General features: G+C 39.0%; 1 protein-coding gene across 4 annotated transcripts in view; it reads right to left on the bottom strand.

The window, feature by feature from the left end:
- Window positions 1-16,718, bottom strand: part of Girdin (protein girdin) — a 571,686-nt gene that overhangs the window by 34,039 nt on the left and 520,929 nt on the right. For all 4 annotated transcript variants that reach the window (XM_071681027.1, XM_071681029.1, XM_071681028.1 and 1 more), the window contains 7 exons: window positions 16,539-16,648; window positions 14,811-14,952; window positions 11,833-11,952; window positions 7,557-7,817; window positions 5,923-6,096; window positions 3,182-3,316; window positions 1,263-1,463 (listed from right to left, as the gene is read on the bottom strand). In XM_071681027.1, the coding sequence (XP_071537128.1) occupies window positions 1,263-1,463; window positions 3,182-3,316; window positions 5,923-6,096; window positions 7,557-7,817; window positions 11,833-11,952; window positions 14,811-14,952; window positions 16,539-16,648 (1,143 nt within the window). The remainder of the gene's footprint in view (window positions 1-1,262; window positions 1,464-3,181; window positions 3,317-5,922; window positions 6,097-7,556; window positions 7,818-11,832; window positions 11,953-14,810; window positions 14,953-16,538; window positions 16,649-16,718) is intronic.

Below are 16,718 nucleotides of genomic sequence, written 5' to 3'. Positions count from 1 at the left end.
CTTGTATCATCAGTGGCAAGCTGATCCAGGAAATCTTCCAGTATGTATTTAAGAAACTTGTGTTTCCATCAGCCTCTATCCCCTACAAATCTAAATAGTCTAACTTCGTTAACTTATAGTCTAAGTCTCAATTATCAGTCCTTCACCACCCCTGGGGAGTGATTGCACTGCTGATTCTTCAACCATCCTGACTGCTCCCTCTTTATTCTAACTGTAATATCAATCTACGTCACTGTAGTTTCTGGAAGGTTTGTAAACTATTAGAAAGACTATATCAGTCTTTTCTACTTTGATTCATTCACTGTGATTCCCTAATATGCAACATTAAACCCTCTGAACACACAAGTCTAAATTTTACCTCTTTATTGGGTATGGTTTCTATTACTCCAATTATATCAGAATTGCTTTCCCTTCCCTAGTCTAGTGACTTAAGCTCTTTAACTTTATCGCTCCACCCACATTTGAAAAGATAATTTCTAATGAAAAGCTTGAACCAATTCAAAACATATTGCCTACTGCTTTTAATCCACCCCCATGTGTAATAAAAGCACATTATTATGAAAGGATAACAATCGACTTTCTTTCATTCTCCACTTCCTGTACTGCATGCTCTTGTAAAACTTGCTCTCATACATAAATGACATATGAAAAGACCATTCCAACTTCTCTAATTCCTCTGCCTATGAACATTTCACCAACTGCACACACATCACATCACAATTCTTACAACTTTTCATTAACTCCTCTACCTTGTATACTTGTATACAAATGCTGTACAGTGGTTTCAAAGGCTTTTCAACACCCAAAACTTGGTCTCCAAGAAAAGGGCCTGGAATATCAAATCTCAGGGAGTTAGCATCATTTTGTTCCTTGGTTTTCTTTATGCTATATCTTGGCTTTTCATTTATAATCTCACACTGAGGCCTATGCAATGTCAAATGTTTCATCTAACAACCATAACATAAGCAAACATCTTGTCATACAGAACCCATTTCCCCTTTTCAGTAAAAGATATTTCCCATGTCTACTATCCATCACTATTTAACAAAGGAGCTTTAAACAACAACATTGAATCAGCATCAATCAGAACTAACTCATGTCTAAGAGGTAAGCGTATCACACAACTCATTCAATACAAATCAAAACCAAGCTCGTACTTCTGCAATCATATCAGAAACCTCTTAAAAACTCTCTTTTAGAGGCTGAAAACAATGTTACATGATCTAATTCTAGGAATCTAGTGACTTCACAGTAAAAGTTACCTGACATTTATTGGTCAACTTTGACACTTCAACATCTAGGGCGGCCATCTGATCCCGAGTGTCATTTAGTTCACCTCGTAGCTCTGTTAATCGCAGCTTCAAAGTATTATTCTCTGTTTTGATGGTCTTATAGTCCCCCTGTAGGGACTTGTATTCTGTACGCAGTTTCTCATTTGCTGAGAAGAGACTCCGAAAATCATCCTAACATCAAAAATGAAATTGGTTAATTTATCAGCAGTTTTATGAGCAACATATTTTTCTACTTAATGATATGGAAACCTTCTAATGTTCTGAATCCTCTGTGATATGATTCTAAAACATTTTGTCTTCATGCTGGCCATTAAATTATTATATCCATCCTAGGGAAGCACATTTATTATTTTTGCAAAATACAATATTACATTTAATCATAATTCTCTACACATGACTAAAATAAACTTAATAGCAAAACATGAAGCATAAATGAATAAATGACTGTATTAAAATGCAGCTGTATTCCCACCTCTTCCACATCCATCAAGAAAAGTGACTGAGTGATACAAAGAACTGAGAAGTGTTCAGAATTTAATGAGTGCATGAACATTTATGGACTTCATGCTTATCAACAGAACGATAATAAATTCTGGCATTCTGGCTGCATCATAAGGAGAAAAGTTCATATAAAAGAGGCACCATTACAATGATGAAGATCCACATTCAAACCTGAGTTGATCAACAAGTGAAAATCCAATATGACAAAAGTTTCATTAGTGTCATTCATTTGTAACTTCCTATCGAAGCTAAGCATGAAAAGAAACATCACTGTGCAGGTGATTTATAGCTCCATTTCTAAACCCAGGCTAAGAACAAGCAAAACAAATAATTTCCCTTTCATGTATTTCACAACAATATTTATGGGCAATTGCATTATGAGTGTCGAGAAATCTGAATGAATGAACCTTCGATTACAATTCTATTTCCATCATTAAAAAACAGTTTAGTTTCAGTAAAATGTCATCTTGTCAACTGCCGACAAAATCAGTAAGGGTCCTGGCATTACTCCTGGAGCCCTTTTCTAGGAGCTCCAGCAACTCCAAGGCTGCATTACTTCCAGTAGCAGAGGAATGACAGACTCCTTTGGAATGAGAAGGCCTTCAACAAGAATATACTACCTTTCATCAACAGACAATGAAACATCCTTGCTAAAGGTGACTTTTCACCCACAGTACAACCAAAGGCAGGAGGAGTCTGGTAATGCCATTTGAGTAATGTGGACCTACATAGCTTGTCAAGCATAGCTGCAAGCACTGCACTTACATCCAAGGATACAAGCATCTTTTGCAGGGAGCACTTTAATAAAGTGGTGTCCCTAACCCCAGCTAAATCAAAACTTGTAACCAGTATCAACTTAAAGGGAGCTATGATTATCACCTTCATTCAGAAAAACCTCAAGAAACAGGGAAAATACCTCACAAAATATGGATAATTTCAATGGAAGGTGCCAAGAATGGTGTGCATGACAAGTGAAAAATTTTAGTTCAAATGATAATGGCCAACAGAAAAAAAACAAATAATGTAAATACAAACTTGCCATGTATGACAAACAACTTAATATTGATTCAGAGTGTATGCTATTACAAAAACAAATAGAAAAGATGTGGCAGAAAGATATATCTTGCCAATGATGGCAAGAAACTGCTTACAAAAATGAGAGAACCAACCAGCATATCACTAATCTTCATCTTTTCACTCATGATGTTTATAAAGGTATATGCTGATATACCTTAACCTAAACATCTATGGAGTATATTTTCAAGGCTCAAATAACTTCAAGTGAGGTAAAATAACACATATACAATAGCTGATAGCAAAACTGGTCTCACTACATATGACAGCTTACCTATGATCAATCAATCATAACAAATGAAAAAGAAAAATACCTTGAGTCTTGAGTGTTCACTACGTAGGTTTGCTAAAGAGGTAGAATCAGTCTTGAGCTTAGTCATTTCTTCCTCCAAGGCTTCACGGAGCTTTAGCAGCTCATCCTCACTTGCAGACATATCACTCTGACGTTCCTAAGAACAGAAATGATGAACATCAGTTCTTTTTTCAATGCATTATCAGAATACCTGATTACAATCATTCCACAATGTATGAAATACTATACATAATGAGATGTTTATGTATAACATTAATTAATGTTTGCCATAAATGTATTTAAAATTTTTGAAATTACTATGGTAAAGTTAAATAAAAAAAATAGCCATAAAAGATAAATGGAGAGTGGATCATTCAGTAAAACAGCTCTGACAAGAGGTACAGCAATATTAGATGTTGACATGAGTGAGATGGCAATTAATCATATTACAGAGGTATAAGTCAGTTGAGTATTCCTGGTAAATTATATGGGAGGGTATTGATTGAGAGGGTGAAGGCATGTACAGAGCACCAGATTGGGGAAGAGCAGTGTGCTTTCAGAAGTGGTAGAGGATGTGTGGATCAGGTGTTTGCTTTGAAGAATGTATGTGAGAAATACTTAGAAAAGCAAATGGATTTGTATGTAGCATTTATGGATCTGGAGAAGGCATATGATAGAATTGAGAGAGATGCTCTGTGGAAGGTATTAAGAATATATAGGGTGGGAGGCAAGTTGTTAGAAGCAGTGAAAAGTTTTTATCGAGGATGTAAAGCATGTGGACGTGTAGGAAGAGAAGAAAGTGATTGGTTCTCAGTGAATGTAGGTATGAGGCAGGGGTGTGTGACGTCTCCATGGTTGTTTAATTTGTTTATGGATGGGGTTGTTAGAGAGGTGAATGCAAGAGTTTTGGAAAGAGGGGCAAGTATGCAGTCTGTTGTGGATGAGAGAGCTTGGGAAGTGAGTCAGTTGTTGTTCGCTGATGATACAGTGCTGGTGGCTGGTTCATGTGAGAAACTGCAGAAGCTGATGACTGAGTTTGGTAAAGTGTGTGAAAGAAGAAAGTTGAGGGTAAATGTGAATAAGAGCAAGGTTATTAGGTACAGTAGGGTTGAGGGTCAAGTCAATTGGGAGGTAAGTTTGAATGGAGAAAAACTGGAGGAAGTAGTGTTTTAGATATCTGGGAGTGGATCTGGCAGCGGATGGAACCATGGAAGCGGAAGTGAATCATAGGGTGGGGGAGGGGGCGAAAATTCTGGGAGCCTTGAAGAATGTTTGGAAGTCGAGAACATTATCTCGGAAAGCAAAAATGGGTATGTTTGAAGGAATAGGGGTTCCAACAATGTTGTTCCAACAATGTTGCGAGGCGTGGGCTATGGATAGAGTTGTGTGCAGGAGGGTGGATACGCTGGAAATGAGATGTTTGAGGACAATATGTGGTGTGAGGTGGTTTGATCGAGTAATGTAAGGGTAAGAGAGATGTGTGGAAATAAAAAGAGTGTGGTTGAGAGAGCAGAAGAGGGTGTTTTGAAATGGTTTGGTCACATGGAGAGAATGAGTGAGGAAAGATTGACCAAGAGGATATATGTGTAAGAGGTGGAGGGAACGAGGAGAAGTGGGAGACCAAATTGGAGGTGGAAAGATGGAGTGAAAAAGATTTTGAGTGATCGGGGCCTGAACATGCAGGAGGGTGAAAGGCGTGCAAGGAATAGAGTGAATTGGAACGATGTGGTATACCGGGGTCGACATGCTGTCAATGGATTGAACCAGGGCATGTGAAGCGTCTGGGGTAAACCATGGAAAGTTCTGTGGGGCCTGGATGTTGAAAGGGAGCTGTGGTTTCGGGCATTATTACATGACAGCTAGAGGCTGAAAGTGAACGAATGGGGCCTTTGATGTCTTTTCCTAGTGCTACCTCGCACACATGAGGGGGAGGGGGTTGTTATTCCATGTGTGGTGAGGTGGAGATGGGAATAAATAAAGGCAGACAGTATGAATTATGTACATGTGTATATATGTATATGTCTGTGTGTGTATATATACGTATACATGGAGATGTATAGGTATGTATATTTGTGTGTGTGGACGTGTATGTATATACATGTGTATGTGGGTGGGTTGGGCCATTCTTTCGTCTGTTTCCTTGCGCTACCTCACTAACGCGGGAGACAGCGACACAGCAAAATAAAAAAAAAATAATACAATAATAAGGCATCTGAGAACTGATGACTCCAAAATAGTTGACTTAAAGAAATCAGATTATATTTCAATGAATATTTTATCTGTATTATTCCTCATAAAGCTCATATATGTTTAAAAGATACTAATCAGTTTAGAAACAACTTTTAAAATTAGCAGCAATGATTGGTGGCAGACAATGGACAAACAGCAACAGCCATTTAAGAAAATTAAACAAGTACTTATATACTGGCCTGGGGGAAAAGGAAGGAGAAATTCCCTAAACTTCCAAAATGAAGTATAGATATGAAAAAGAGTTGGATGGCTGGTTGATTTGAGTGAAAATAGCTGAAAACGACAATGTCTAGTGTACGAGAGAATATCTAAATTCCTTATCAAAAAACCACAAGCAAAAAGTCGGTTGGCTAGATACTGTTAAACACTAAGCAAGTCTAAGCTTCAACTACTGAACATGGATATGATACAAACTTTGCAGTGTGCCTTGATCAACTGCATAGTCATCTATCTAAAATCTATCCTATTCATTTTTGCCATGTATATCTATACTAAATAATCACACATGCTAACCTTTAATTCCTTTTGCTCCATTTTCAAGGTTTTGTGAGCACTTTTTAGATTGTTATGTTCCAGTACAAGATTATCATATTCTCTGGTCAGCTGCTGGTGGAGTCGTTGCAGGGCCTCATGATCAGTGACTAGCTGAGTCAGCCGGTTGCCTCGCTCATCACAAGAGCGACGTACCTAGAAAATGTCCACATGTTTCAGAGGCTTATGCTATGCTAAAACTGACATGCTAATAATCTGGTGAGATTGATTAAAGGAAGCAACAATGTCTAAGTTATCACTATATCTTCCTACTACTGTATTTCTCCTTACCTGCACACCATTCACAAAAACCTTATGAGGAATCTCTTTTCTGAAAAAAGTATTCCTTGTTACTCTGGTGTTACACAGACAAGAAATAATGATTCATGACATAACTAGAAAAGGGTCTCTTCTAAAATTCCACACTTTTTCACACTTGTTTGGCATTTCCCTCATTGGTGAGACAGCACCAGGAACATACGAAGAATGGCCACTCTTACCTGCATCCTCTCCCTAGTTGTCATGTATGATGCACTTAAACAAGATTCCCTATCCACAGCCAAGCCCCAAGGAGCATTCCTTGGTTTCCTCTGATCACTTCATATGATCTGGTTCAGCTCACACACAGCATGTCACCAAGCATACTATATCGTTCCAGTTTCTCTATCACATCCATCAGGCCCTGATAACTCAAAGCGTCGCTCATGACACCTACTCCCCTCCACTTTGTTCCTTCCACTTCAGATAAGTATATTCTCTTAATCAGTCTTTCTTCAAACATCCTTTCCATATGCTCAAAGAACTTCAGCTTACATTGTTCAGCTCTCTCAAGTCATACTATGCTATTAATAGACCTCCCTTAGAATGTCATTCCTTGCAATGTGTTCCTACTCTCATATTATATGCTTACAGGGTAATCACTGCTATGGAAGAATATGGATTTTGAAATTCAAAAAACCTTCTTATCCTGCTAGGAGGGCCTTATGACAAATTCTATTTCCTTTCCCGGACCAATTTCCCCCATTTTCTTTTCCTGTCACTCCTTTCTCTGACACAGAACAATATGTACCCCTAGCACAACAGGAGTGATCAGAGGGAGTTACCAGGGACACACTAATGGCACTGCTATATGGCATGCATAGCACAGAAGTCTATCCTTAGACAGGAGGAGGGTTTAACCGTTTAACCCAGAGGGAAAGGAGAGAGAGGTTTTTCTGACAAATTTAAGTGCTTAACTCATATTCCTGGCTCACAAGGCTCCCCTGTACTTCTTTTTTCTTATTTCAAAATTTACAATTCAAATATATATAAAAAGTGTATACAAGAGAAAATCAATTATGCAAATACACAAATGAAAAAGATAATCAAGGAGTAATAGCCATAAAATTTCTCAAAATGATATCCTTCCAAAGGCAATAGGGAATAACCAGGCAACTATTATCTAAAAGTTTTAACCATCAAGAACTGTCAATAAGCAATGTAGATAGTTTCATAATGATCACACTATTCAATTTCAACATTACAAGAGGCTTTAACTATCAAGAGGTTTTAATAAACAATCCAGGTATTTTCAAATAACCACAGTTTATTTTAAAAAAAAGTAGGATAATACCAACCTTATCTCTTTCCGCATCACTCTGAGTGGCAGTTGACTGTAAGGCAGAGTTTTGTGCTATAAGTGATGCAGACTGTGACTGTAAGGTGGTGTTCTCCACCTGTAAACGAGCATTCTCCCCTTGCAGTTTGGCATTGTGCTGAGACATGACTGTGTTCTGGTTGGATAAAGATGTCACTTGAGACTGCAGAGCACACACTTGTTCTCGATAACTGGCAGTCTGGGACTTGAGTTCGGAGATTTCATTATCAAGGCTTCCTTTCTGCAAATCACATTACCTTTGTTTCACAAAGTCTTCAATGCACTTATATGCTTAGGATGTAAACATTCATTAGAGGGGTTTTAATGATAAAACATGGAGTTGTGTATTTTGTGCTGTTGCGTGAGAAGTGTTTGAGACCACAATGGTTTGGAGGAGGGGGATGTACAGGGTATTTGTATGATAGTGGTTGTTACAAGTCCACAGTTCTGAATAGTCCTCCATGAAAGGCAGTGTTGTGCAATGAAGGTGATACCACTGGTGGTAGGAGAGAAAAAAAAATCTGTTTGGAGCATCTGATAAGAGTCGTGCTTTCTGATGAAGAAGGGTACAACAGTATTGTGGGCAAATGTACTTCAACAACTTTCTGCAGTTTGCAAAATGTATATCATTTCCCAGTGTGTGTTTCTTTAGGGCAAACCCTTGGAACATCACTTGACCAAGCCAAACTGTAAGAGATGAAGGTATATCCCCTTTTATCAAGCATTATAAACATCACTGAATTTCAATTTTTGTTTTCCTAAATGTAACAACACTTGACTTCACCCCCTTTTTTAATAAATTCCACTGCAATACCATCCAAACCTGCTGCCTTGCCGGCTTTCATCTTCCGCAAAGCTTTTACTACCTCTTCTCTGTTTACCAAATCATTTTCCCTAACCCTCTCACTTTGCACACCACCTCGACCAAAACACCCTATATCAGCCACTCTGTCATCAGACACATTCAACAAACCTTCAAAATACTCATTCCATCTCCTTCTCACATCACCACTACTTGTTATCACCTCCCCATCTACGCCCTTCACTGAAGTTCCCATTTGCTCCCTTGTCTTACGCACCCTATTTACCTCCTTCCAGAACATCTTTTTATTCTCCCTAAAATTTACTGATAGTCTCTCACCCCAACTCTCATTTGCCCTTTTTTTCACCTCTTGCACCTTTCTCTTGACCTCCTGTCTCTTTCTTTTATACTTCTCCCACTCAATTGCATTTTTTCCCTGCAAAAATCGTCCAAATGCCTCTCTCTTCTCTTTCACTAATACTCTTACTTCTTCATCCCACCACTCACTACCCTTTCTAAACAGCCCACCTCCCACTCTTCTCATGCCACAAGCATCTTTTGCGCAATCCATCACTGCTTCCCTAAATACATCCCATTCCTCCCCCACTCCCCTTACTTCCATTGTTCTCACCTTTTTCCATTCTGTACACAGTCTCTCCTGGTACTTCCCCACACAGGTCTCCTTCCCAAGCTCACTTACTCTCACCACCTTCTTCACCCCAACATTCACTCCTCTTTTCTGAAAACCCATACTAATCTTCACCTTAGCCTCCACAAGATAATGATCAGACATCCCTCCAGTTGCACCTCTCAGCACATTAACATCCAAAAGTCTCTCTTTCGCACGCCTGTCAATTAACACGTAATCCAATAACGCTCTCTGGCCATCTCTCCTGCTTACATAAGTATACTTATGTATATCTCGCTTTTTAAACCAGGTATTCCCAATCATCAGTCCTTTTTCAGCACATAAATCTACAAGCTCTTCACCATTTCCATTTACAACTGTATTGTTGACTGGTTGGTAAGGTTATTTAATGTATGTATGACTCATGGTGAGGTGCCTGAGGATTGGCGGAATGCGTGCATAGTGCCATTGTACAAAGGCAAAGGGGATAAGAGTGAGTGCTCAAATTACAGAGGTATAAGTTTGTTGAGTATTCCTGGTAAACTATATGGGAGGGTATTGATTGAGAGGGTGAAGGCATGTACAGAGCATCAGATTGGGGAAGAGCAGTGCGGTTTCAGAAGTGGTAGAGGATGTGTGGATCAGGTGTTTGCTTTGAAGAATGTATGTGAGAAATACTTAGAAAAGCAAATGGATTTGTATGTAGCATTTATGGATCTGGAGAAGGCATATGATAGAGTTGATAGAGATGCTCTGTGGAAGGTATTAAGAATATATGGTGTGGGAGGCAAGTTGTTAGAAGCAGTGAAAAGTTTTTATCGAGGATGTAAGGCATGTGTACGTGTAGGAAGAGAGGAAAGTGATTGGTTCTCAGTGAATGTAGGTTTGCGGCAGGGGTGTGTGATGTCTCCATGGTTGTTTAATTTGTTTATGGATGGGGTTGTTAGGGAGGTAAATGCAAGAGTCCTGGAAAGAGGGGCAAGTATGAAGTCTGTTGGGGATGAGAGAGCTTGGGAAGTGAGTCAGTTGTTGTTCGCTGATGATACAGCGCTGGTGGCTGATTCATGTGAGAAACTGCAGAAGCTGGTGACTGAGTTTGGTAAAGTGTGTGGAAGAAGAAAGTTAAGAGTAAATGTGAATAAGAGCAAGGTTATTAGGTACAGTAGGGTTGAGGGTCAAGTCAACTGGGAGGTGAGTTTGAATGGAGAAAAACTGGAGGAAGTGAAGTGTTTTAGATATCTGGGAGTGGATCTGTCAGCGGATGGAACCATGGAAGCGGAAGTGGATCATGGGGTGGGGGAGGGGGCGAAAATTTTGGGAGCCTTGAAAAATGTGTGGAAGTCGAGAACATTATCTCGGAAAGCAAAAATGGGTATGTTTGAAGGAATAGTGGTTCCAACAATGTTGTATGGTTGCGAGGCGTGGGCTATGGATAGAGTTGTGCGCAGGAGGATGGATGTGCTGGAAATGAGATGTTTGAGGACAATGTGTGGTGTGAGGTGGTTTGATCGAGTAAGTAACGTAAGGGTAAGAGAGATGTGTGGAAATAAAAAGAGCGTGGTTGAGAGAGCAGAAGAGGGTGTTTTGAAATGGTTTGGGCACATGGAGAGAATGAGTGAGGAAAGATTGACCAAGAGGATATATGTGTCGGAGGTGGAGGGAACGAGGAGAAGAGGGAGACCAAATTGGAGGTGGAAAGATGGAGTGAAAAAGATTTTGTGTGATCGGGGCCTGAACATGCAGGAGGGTGAAAGGAGGGCAAGGAATAGAGTGAATTGGAGCGATGTGGTATACAGGGGTTGACGTGCTGTCAGTGGATTGAATCAAGGCATGTGAAGCGTCTGGGGTAAACCATGGAAAGCTGTGTAGGTATGTATATTTGCGTGTGTGGACGTGTGTATGTACGTGTGTATGGGGGTTGGGCCATTTCTTTCGTCTGTTTCCTCGCGCTACCTCGCAAACGCGGGAGACAGCGACAAAGTATAAAAAAAAAAAAAAAAAAAAAAAAAAAACTTGACTTCACACCTACAGCTGAAGTAACTCAGCGGTAAGGCCAGTTTTTTAAATCTTTCAGTCCTAACTGCATTGAAAAGGTTGTCTCCCCAAATCTAAGAGTTCTAGTGAATTTTGAAATGAAATAGTAAGCCATAACAGCAACCATAGATATTTAAGCCCAGCACTTTAGACATCTAAACTTAACCAAAATTCTAGGCATCTAAATCTTGGCATGTTACAACCATTTAAAGCCAGTGTGTTCCCAATGACTCAGTGTGTCATCCATAAATTTCATTTTCCTCCCTAAGACTAAATCCTCTTATTTATTCAAAATCACTCCCCATGGTCTCCTGATGTGTCCTAATGTGATAGGTGATTGTTATAATCTGAACTCCTAACAGTCTTACTTATTCAGACTACATAGCAGGGAAGTGGGCCTCTAACATGGTCTTCTCTGTGTAACTAGGCTTTAAGAATATAACTATGGGCTAGTTTGAATCTTAGGTGACATATAGCATCTACACATGCCTTTAGTGCATACAGAAACAAATGGTTCCTTCAAATATGGATAGGAATATTTAGTGTATGGCATACATAAGACTACTGAAAACTGAATGCAATACAAAAGACTAAGAAAAAAAAGAGTACTTTGCAAAGATATAACTCTGCTGTATTTTCAAGAAAACTATAGATCTAATACACAAGTGAACCAACATTCCAAAGAAGAAAATGCTAATACAGTATGTATTCAAATAAATGTTGCTAGAAATGTGATTATAAGAAATTCATGTTTGATTTCTAATTTCTAATATCATTAACTACCATACTAACCTCCTCACCACTACGGTATAAAGCATCCCTGAGTTTTGCAACCTCTCTTGATACATCTTCACTTATACATGCATCTTCTTCTTGATGACGCTGTCGCAAAGATTCTAGTTCACTCTTTACCTGTAAAATTAAATTTTCAAAATAGGAGAAATTGCAGTGGAGTTTATTAAAAAAAAAGGGGGTGACTGTGTTGTTGACTGGTTGGTAAGGATATTCAATGTATGTATGGTTCATGGTGAGGTGCCTGAGGATTGGCAGAGTGAATGCAAAGTGCCACTGTACAAAGGCAAAGGGATAAAGGTGAGTCTTCAAATCACAGAGGTATAAGTTTGTTGAGTATTCCTGGTAAATTAACGGGAGGGTATTGACTGAGAGGGTAAAGGCATGTACAGAGCATCAGATTGGGGAAGAGAAGTGTGGTTTCAGAAGTGGTAGAGGATGTGTGGATAAGGTGTTTGCTTTGAAGAATGTATGTGAGAAACACTTAGAAAAACAGATGGATTTGTATGTGGCATTATGCATCTGGAGAAGGCGTATGATAAGGTTGATAGAGATGCTTTGTGGAAGGTATTAAAAGTATATGGAGCGAAAATAAGTTGCTAGAAGCAGTGAAAATTTTTTATCAAGGATGTAAGGCATGTGAACGAGCAGGAAGAGAGGAAAGTGACTAGTTCCCAGTGAATGTCAGTTTGCGGCAGGGGTGCGTGATGTCTCTATGGTTGTTTAATTTGTTTATGGATGGGGTGGTCAGGGAGGCAAATGCAAGAGTTTTGGAGAGAGGGGCAAGTATGCAGTTTGTTGTGGATGAGAGGGCTTGGGAAGTGAGTCAGTTGTTGTTCGCTGATCATACAACGCTGATGGCTGATTTGGGTGAGAAACCACAAAAGCTGGTGACTGAGTCTGGTAAAGTGTGTGAAAGAAGAAAGCTGAGAGTAAATGTGAATAAGAGCAAGGTTATTAGGTTCAGTAGGGTTGAGGGTCAAGTAAATTGGGAGGTAAGTTTGAATGGAGAAAAACTGAAGTGAAGTGAAGTGTTTTAGATATCTGGGGGTGGATTTAGCAGTGGATGGAGCCATGGAAGCAGAAGTGAGTCACAGGGCCCATTGGGGGAGGGGATGCAGGTTCTGGGAGCGTTGAAGAATGTGTGGAAGGTGAGAACATTATCTCGGAGAGCAAAAATGGGTATGTTTGAAGGAATAGTGGTTCCAACAATCTTATATGGTTGCGAGGCATGGGCTACAGATGGGGTTGTGCAGAGGAGGGTGGATGTGTTGGAAATGAAATGTTTGAGGACAATATGTGGTGTGAGGTGATTTGATTGAGTTAGTAATGAAAGGGTAAGAGAGATGTGAGGTAATAAAATAGTGTGGTTGAGAGAGCAGAAGAGGGTGTATTGAAATGGTTTGGTCACATGGAGAATGAGTGAGGAAAGATTGACAAAAAGGATACATGTGTCAGAGGTAGAGGAAATGAGGAAAAGTGGGAGAACAAATTGGAGGTGGATGGGTGGAGTGAAATAGATTTTGAGCGATCTGGGCCTGAAAATGCAGGAGGGTGAAAGGCATGCAAGGAATAGAGTGAATTGGAAAGATGTGATATACCAGGGTCGACGTGCTGTCAATGGATTGAACCAAGGCATGTGAAGTGTCTGGGATAAACCATGGAAAGTTTTGTGGGGCCTGGATGTGGAAAGGGAGCTGTGATTTCGATGCATTATACATACATGAACAAATGTGGCCTTTGTTGTCTCTTCCTAGCTCTATCTCGGGTGCAAGTGGGGGGAAGGGGATGCTATTTCATGTGTGGCGGGATGGCGACGGAATGGATGAAGGCAGCAAGTATGAATATGTACATGTGTAAATATGTATATGTCTGTGTATGTATTCGTATGTATATGTTGAATGTACAGGTATGTATATGTGCGTGTGTGGGCGTTTATGTATATACATGTTTATGCAGGAGACAACTACTAAGTATAATAAATAATAATAAACAAATATAAGAGAAATGGGAGACATCCTTAAAAATTCATAACATTAACAATGCAAGATCAAACAAGATAAAATCAGATAATTTTTCTACATTATATCTTATAAGTACAGCTATAATGTGAAAGAATCATAATGTTTACAGTTGTTCCTTCCTGTGAATGCCAACTCCATATCTCTGTATGTCTGGCTATCTCAGTCAGAAACTTGTAGCCATTTACAATAAAAAAAAACAATTTATGTAAAAGGAAAGTGTGCTGCTTTAATTATTATAAGTATGAGAGTTATACCTATCTCTAAGTACTAGTATAAACTAGTGACACAAAATGCATATGAAACCCAGTAGCACATAATAAAGCTAACATCAAATGCAATCATATATTCAATGCATATGACGCTCATGAGAAAGTTGAGGGCTTTATCAGAGGAAATAGCACTGATGTGTGAGTATATGCTTGTATGTGTGAATGGTCTGATGTACATGTGGGAATGTGTTAAAGCTGTACAATGTCACCATGGTTATTTAATGTTTGTAGGGAGAAGACAAACTGGAGGGTGAGAGAGGGTAAAAGTCTCCAAATGAACCATAGGAAAATGGAAATCAAATCATTGTTGTTGTTGAATGCAGATGAAACTCATCGACTAACTCACTTAAAGGAAACAGAAAGAATGATATGACACTCTGACATGTGTAGAGGAATGTGAAGTACATGAAAGAAAGGGTATAATTCTAGCTTCAGCAACATACTGGTAATCACAATGCAGTGGTAGCAATCTGATATAAATGTGGGAGTGTGTCAAGGATTTGTAATGTCACCATGGTTGCTGAAGCCTGTGTAATGTCCCCATAGTTGTTTAATGACTTTATGGAAAGAGAAAAATGGGGAGAGAGGATGACAGCAGTCTCCTTCTGAATCATGGTGGATCAAAAAAAGATACTTTCAGAATGATTTAGGACAAAGTTACATCCATCATCTTTGCACTACTAACCTCCATTAGCTGTTTTCTCAATTCTTTATTTCTGCTGACAGATTCTGTGAGGCGAGATTCAAGAGAAGCAATTTTCTCTTCACGAACCTCCACACTTCGTTTCAGCGTTTCCTCAAGCATTGACTCAAGAGCTTTGTAGCGGCTATGGAAGGAAAAATATAGCTTAGTTGTTGAACATGCAATAACACATTTTCTTCATGCAACTCATAAGATAATACACAGCCAAGTGAACATTTCAACGTGTACCTTTTGACTATTTACTTCTCATGCACTTTCAAAGACACATGAAAATAATCAGTAGAAAGAAAAAACTGACTAAACTCATAATTCATACAGGTAAAAGCATAAATTTTTTTTTTTTTTTCATTCCTGAGCAATAAGTGTTATTCTCTAATTATGTCTATAAAGTACAGAAAATGGCTAGCATTACCTTGAAAATTAGCTTTTGTGATCAGGACAATGATATTTTGAAATTTACCTATTTTTCAGAATATTCCAGACAGATTTAGTGACGAGTAGCTAATACAGAGCTTTCTAGAAGTTTCCAGTAATAAGCTAACCTCTTCAATTTAGATCTAGCTGCCTAGATGGATACATATAAATACATTTTTCTTAGATGTCATTTAGAGGCTGCAAGCATTCAGCAGATGCATTTTGCCATGTGTGTGGCCAATTCATCAAAACAAGCAAAAAAGTACTCAATGGCAGCATCAGCTAAGATGTGCAAGGCCTACAATATATATCTCAGCATGCCTGTCAGGGTTCAAGACAAATTCTGGGCACCTAATTTCACATAAGAACAATGCAAAAAAAACTCTCACAGGTAAGATGGACAATTGCTGCTCATTTGGATGGTGGACCCCAGGAAGGTGATCCCACCACTGCACAAAAAATCAAGCCTTATGAAACAATTTATCATAGCTCTAGATGAGGAGTCTGCAGCCTTCAAGTATCTTCAGGACTTCTTCTCTCAGTTGTCTGAAGCAAAGGTCAAAGCTGGTGCCTTCGTTGGACCACATATAAAGAAGATCCTGGAGTGCAAGGAATTCCCCAAGAAGCTCACCAGGAAGGAGAAAACAGCTTGGTACAGCTTTGTTGCAATGGTTTGGGGCTTCCTGGGCAATCAAAAGGCCAAAAACTGTGTGGAGCTGGTTGACACTATGTTGAAAATCTATGGCAAAATAGGCTGCAGGATGTCCCTTAAAGTCCATATTTTTGATGCTCATCTTGATAAATTCAAGAACATGGGAGTGTATTCGGAGGAGCAAGGCAACCACTTCCACCAGGATAGACTGGACTTTGAATGCCACTACCATGGAACATATACCAAGAACATGATGGAAGATTATGTCTGGAGTCTAATTCGTGAAAGTGATTTACAGTACAATCGTAAATCTCGATAAACTACTCACTTCTAAATCTTTTGTGATTACTTTTGTTTAATATTAGTGTAAACACATGTCAATTTTGATTCATAAGTTGTTTTTCTGACTATGTGAATAAAAATGTGCAAGTTCCCCTGTTGTTGAACTGGAAATAAGTAAATTTCAAAATATCACTGTCCTGGTCACAAAAGAAAAGTTTGAAGGGAATAATAGCCTCTTTCTCTACTTTTCATGCATAAGCAATTAGGAATCAATACTTACTACCCACGAACAAAAACTGTGTTACACAATGAATTCACAAAACGCAAGCTTATCTCATGCATTATACTTGGCAAATACTTACTCAGTGTCACTGTCAGAGATAGGGGCAGTGATGTTGTCAGGATTGATGCCAAGCTTTGCCAAATCTGATGTTAGGCTGTCAAGCTGATTGGTGAGTTCTTGTGTTTGTACCTTTAAAAAAATACATTTTAAGCAAAGTAGAAATTCATGATTTCTAAGCCAAACATAATCATGTAAGATT

The sequence above is a fragment of the Panulirus ornatus genome, chromosome 32 (genome assembly GCF_036320965.1).
Source record: "Panulirus ornatus isolate Po-2019 chromosome 32, ASM3632096v1, whole genome shotgun sequence".
NCBI lineage: Eukaryota > Metazoa > Arthropoda > Malacostraca > Decapoda > Palinuridae > Panulirus > Panulirus ornatus.
Note: the sequence above shows the minus strand (reverse complement) of the source record. Positions and strands in the feature narration are given on the sequence as shown.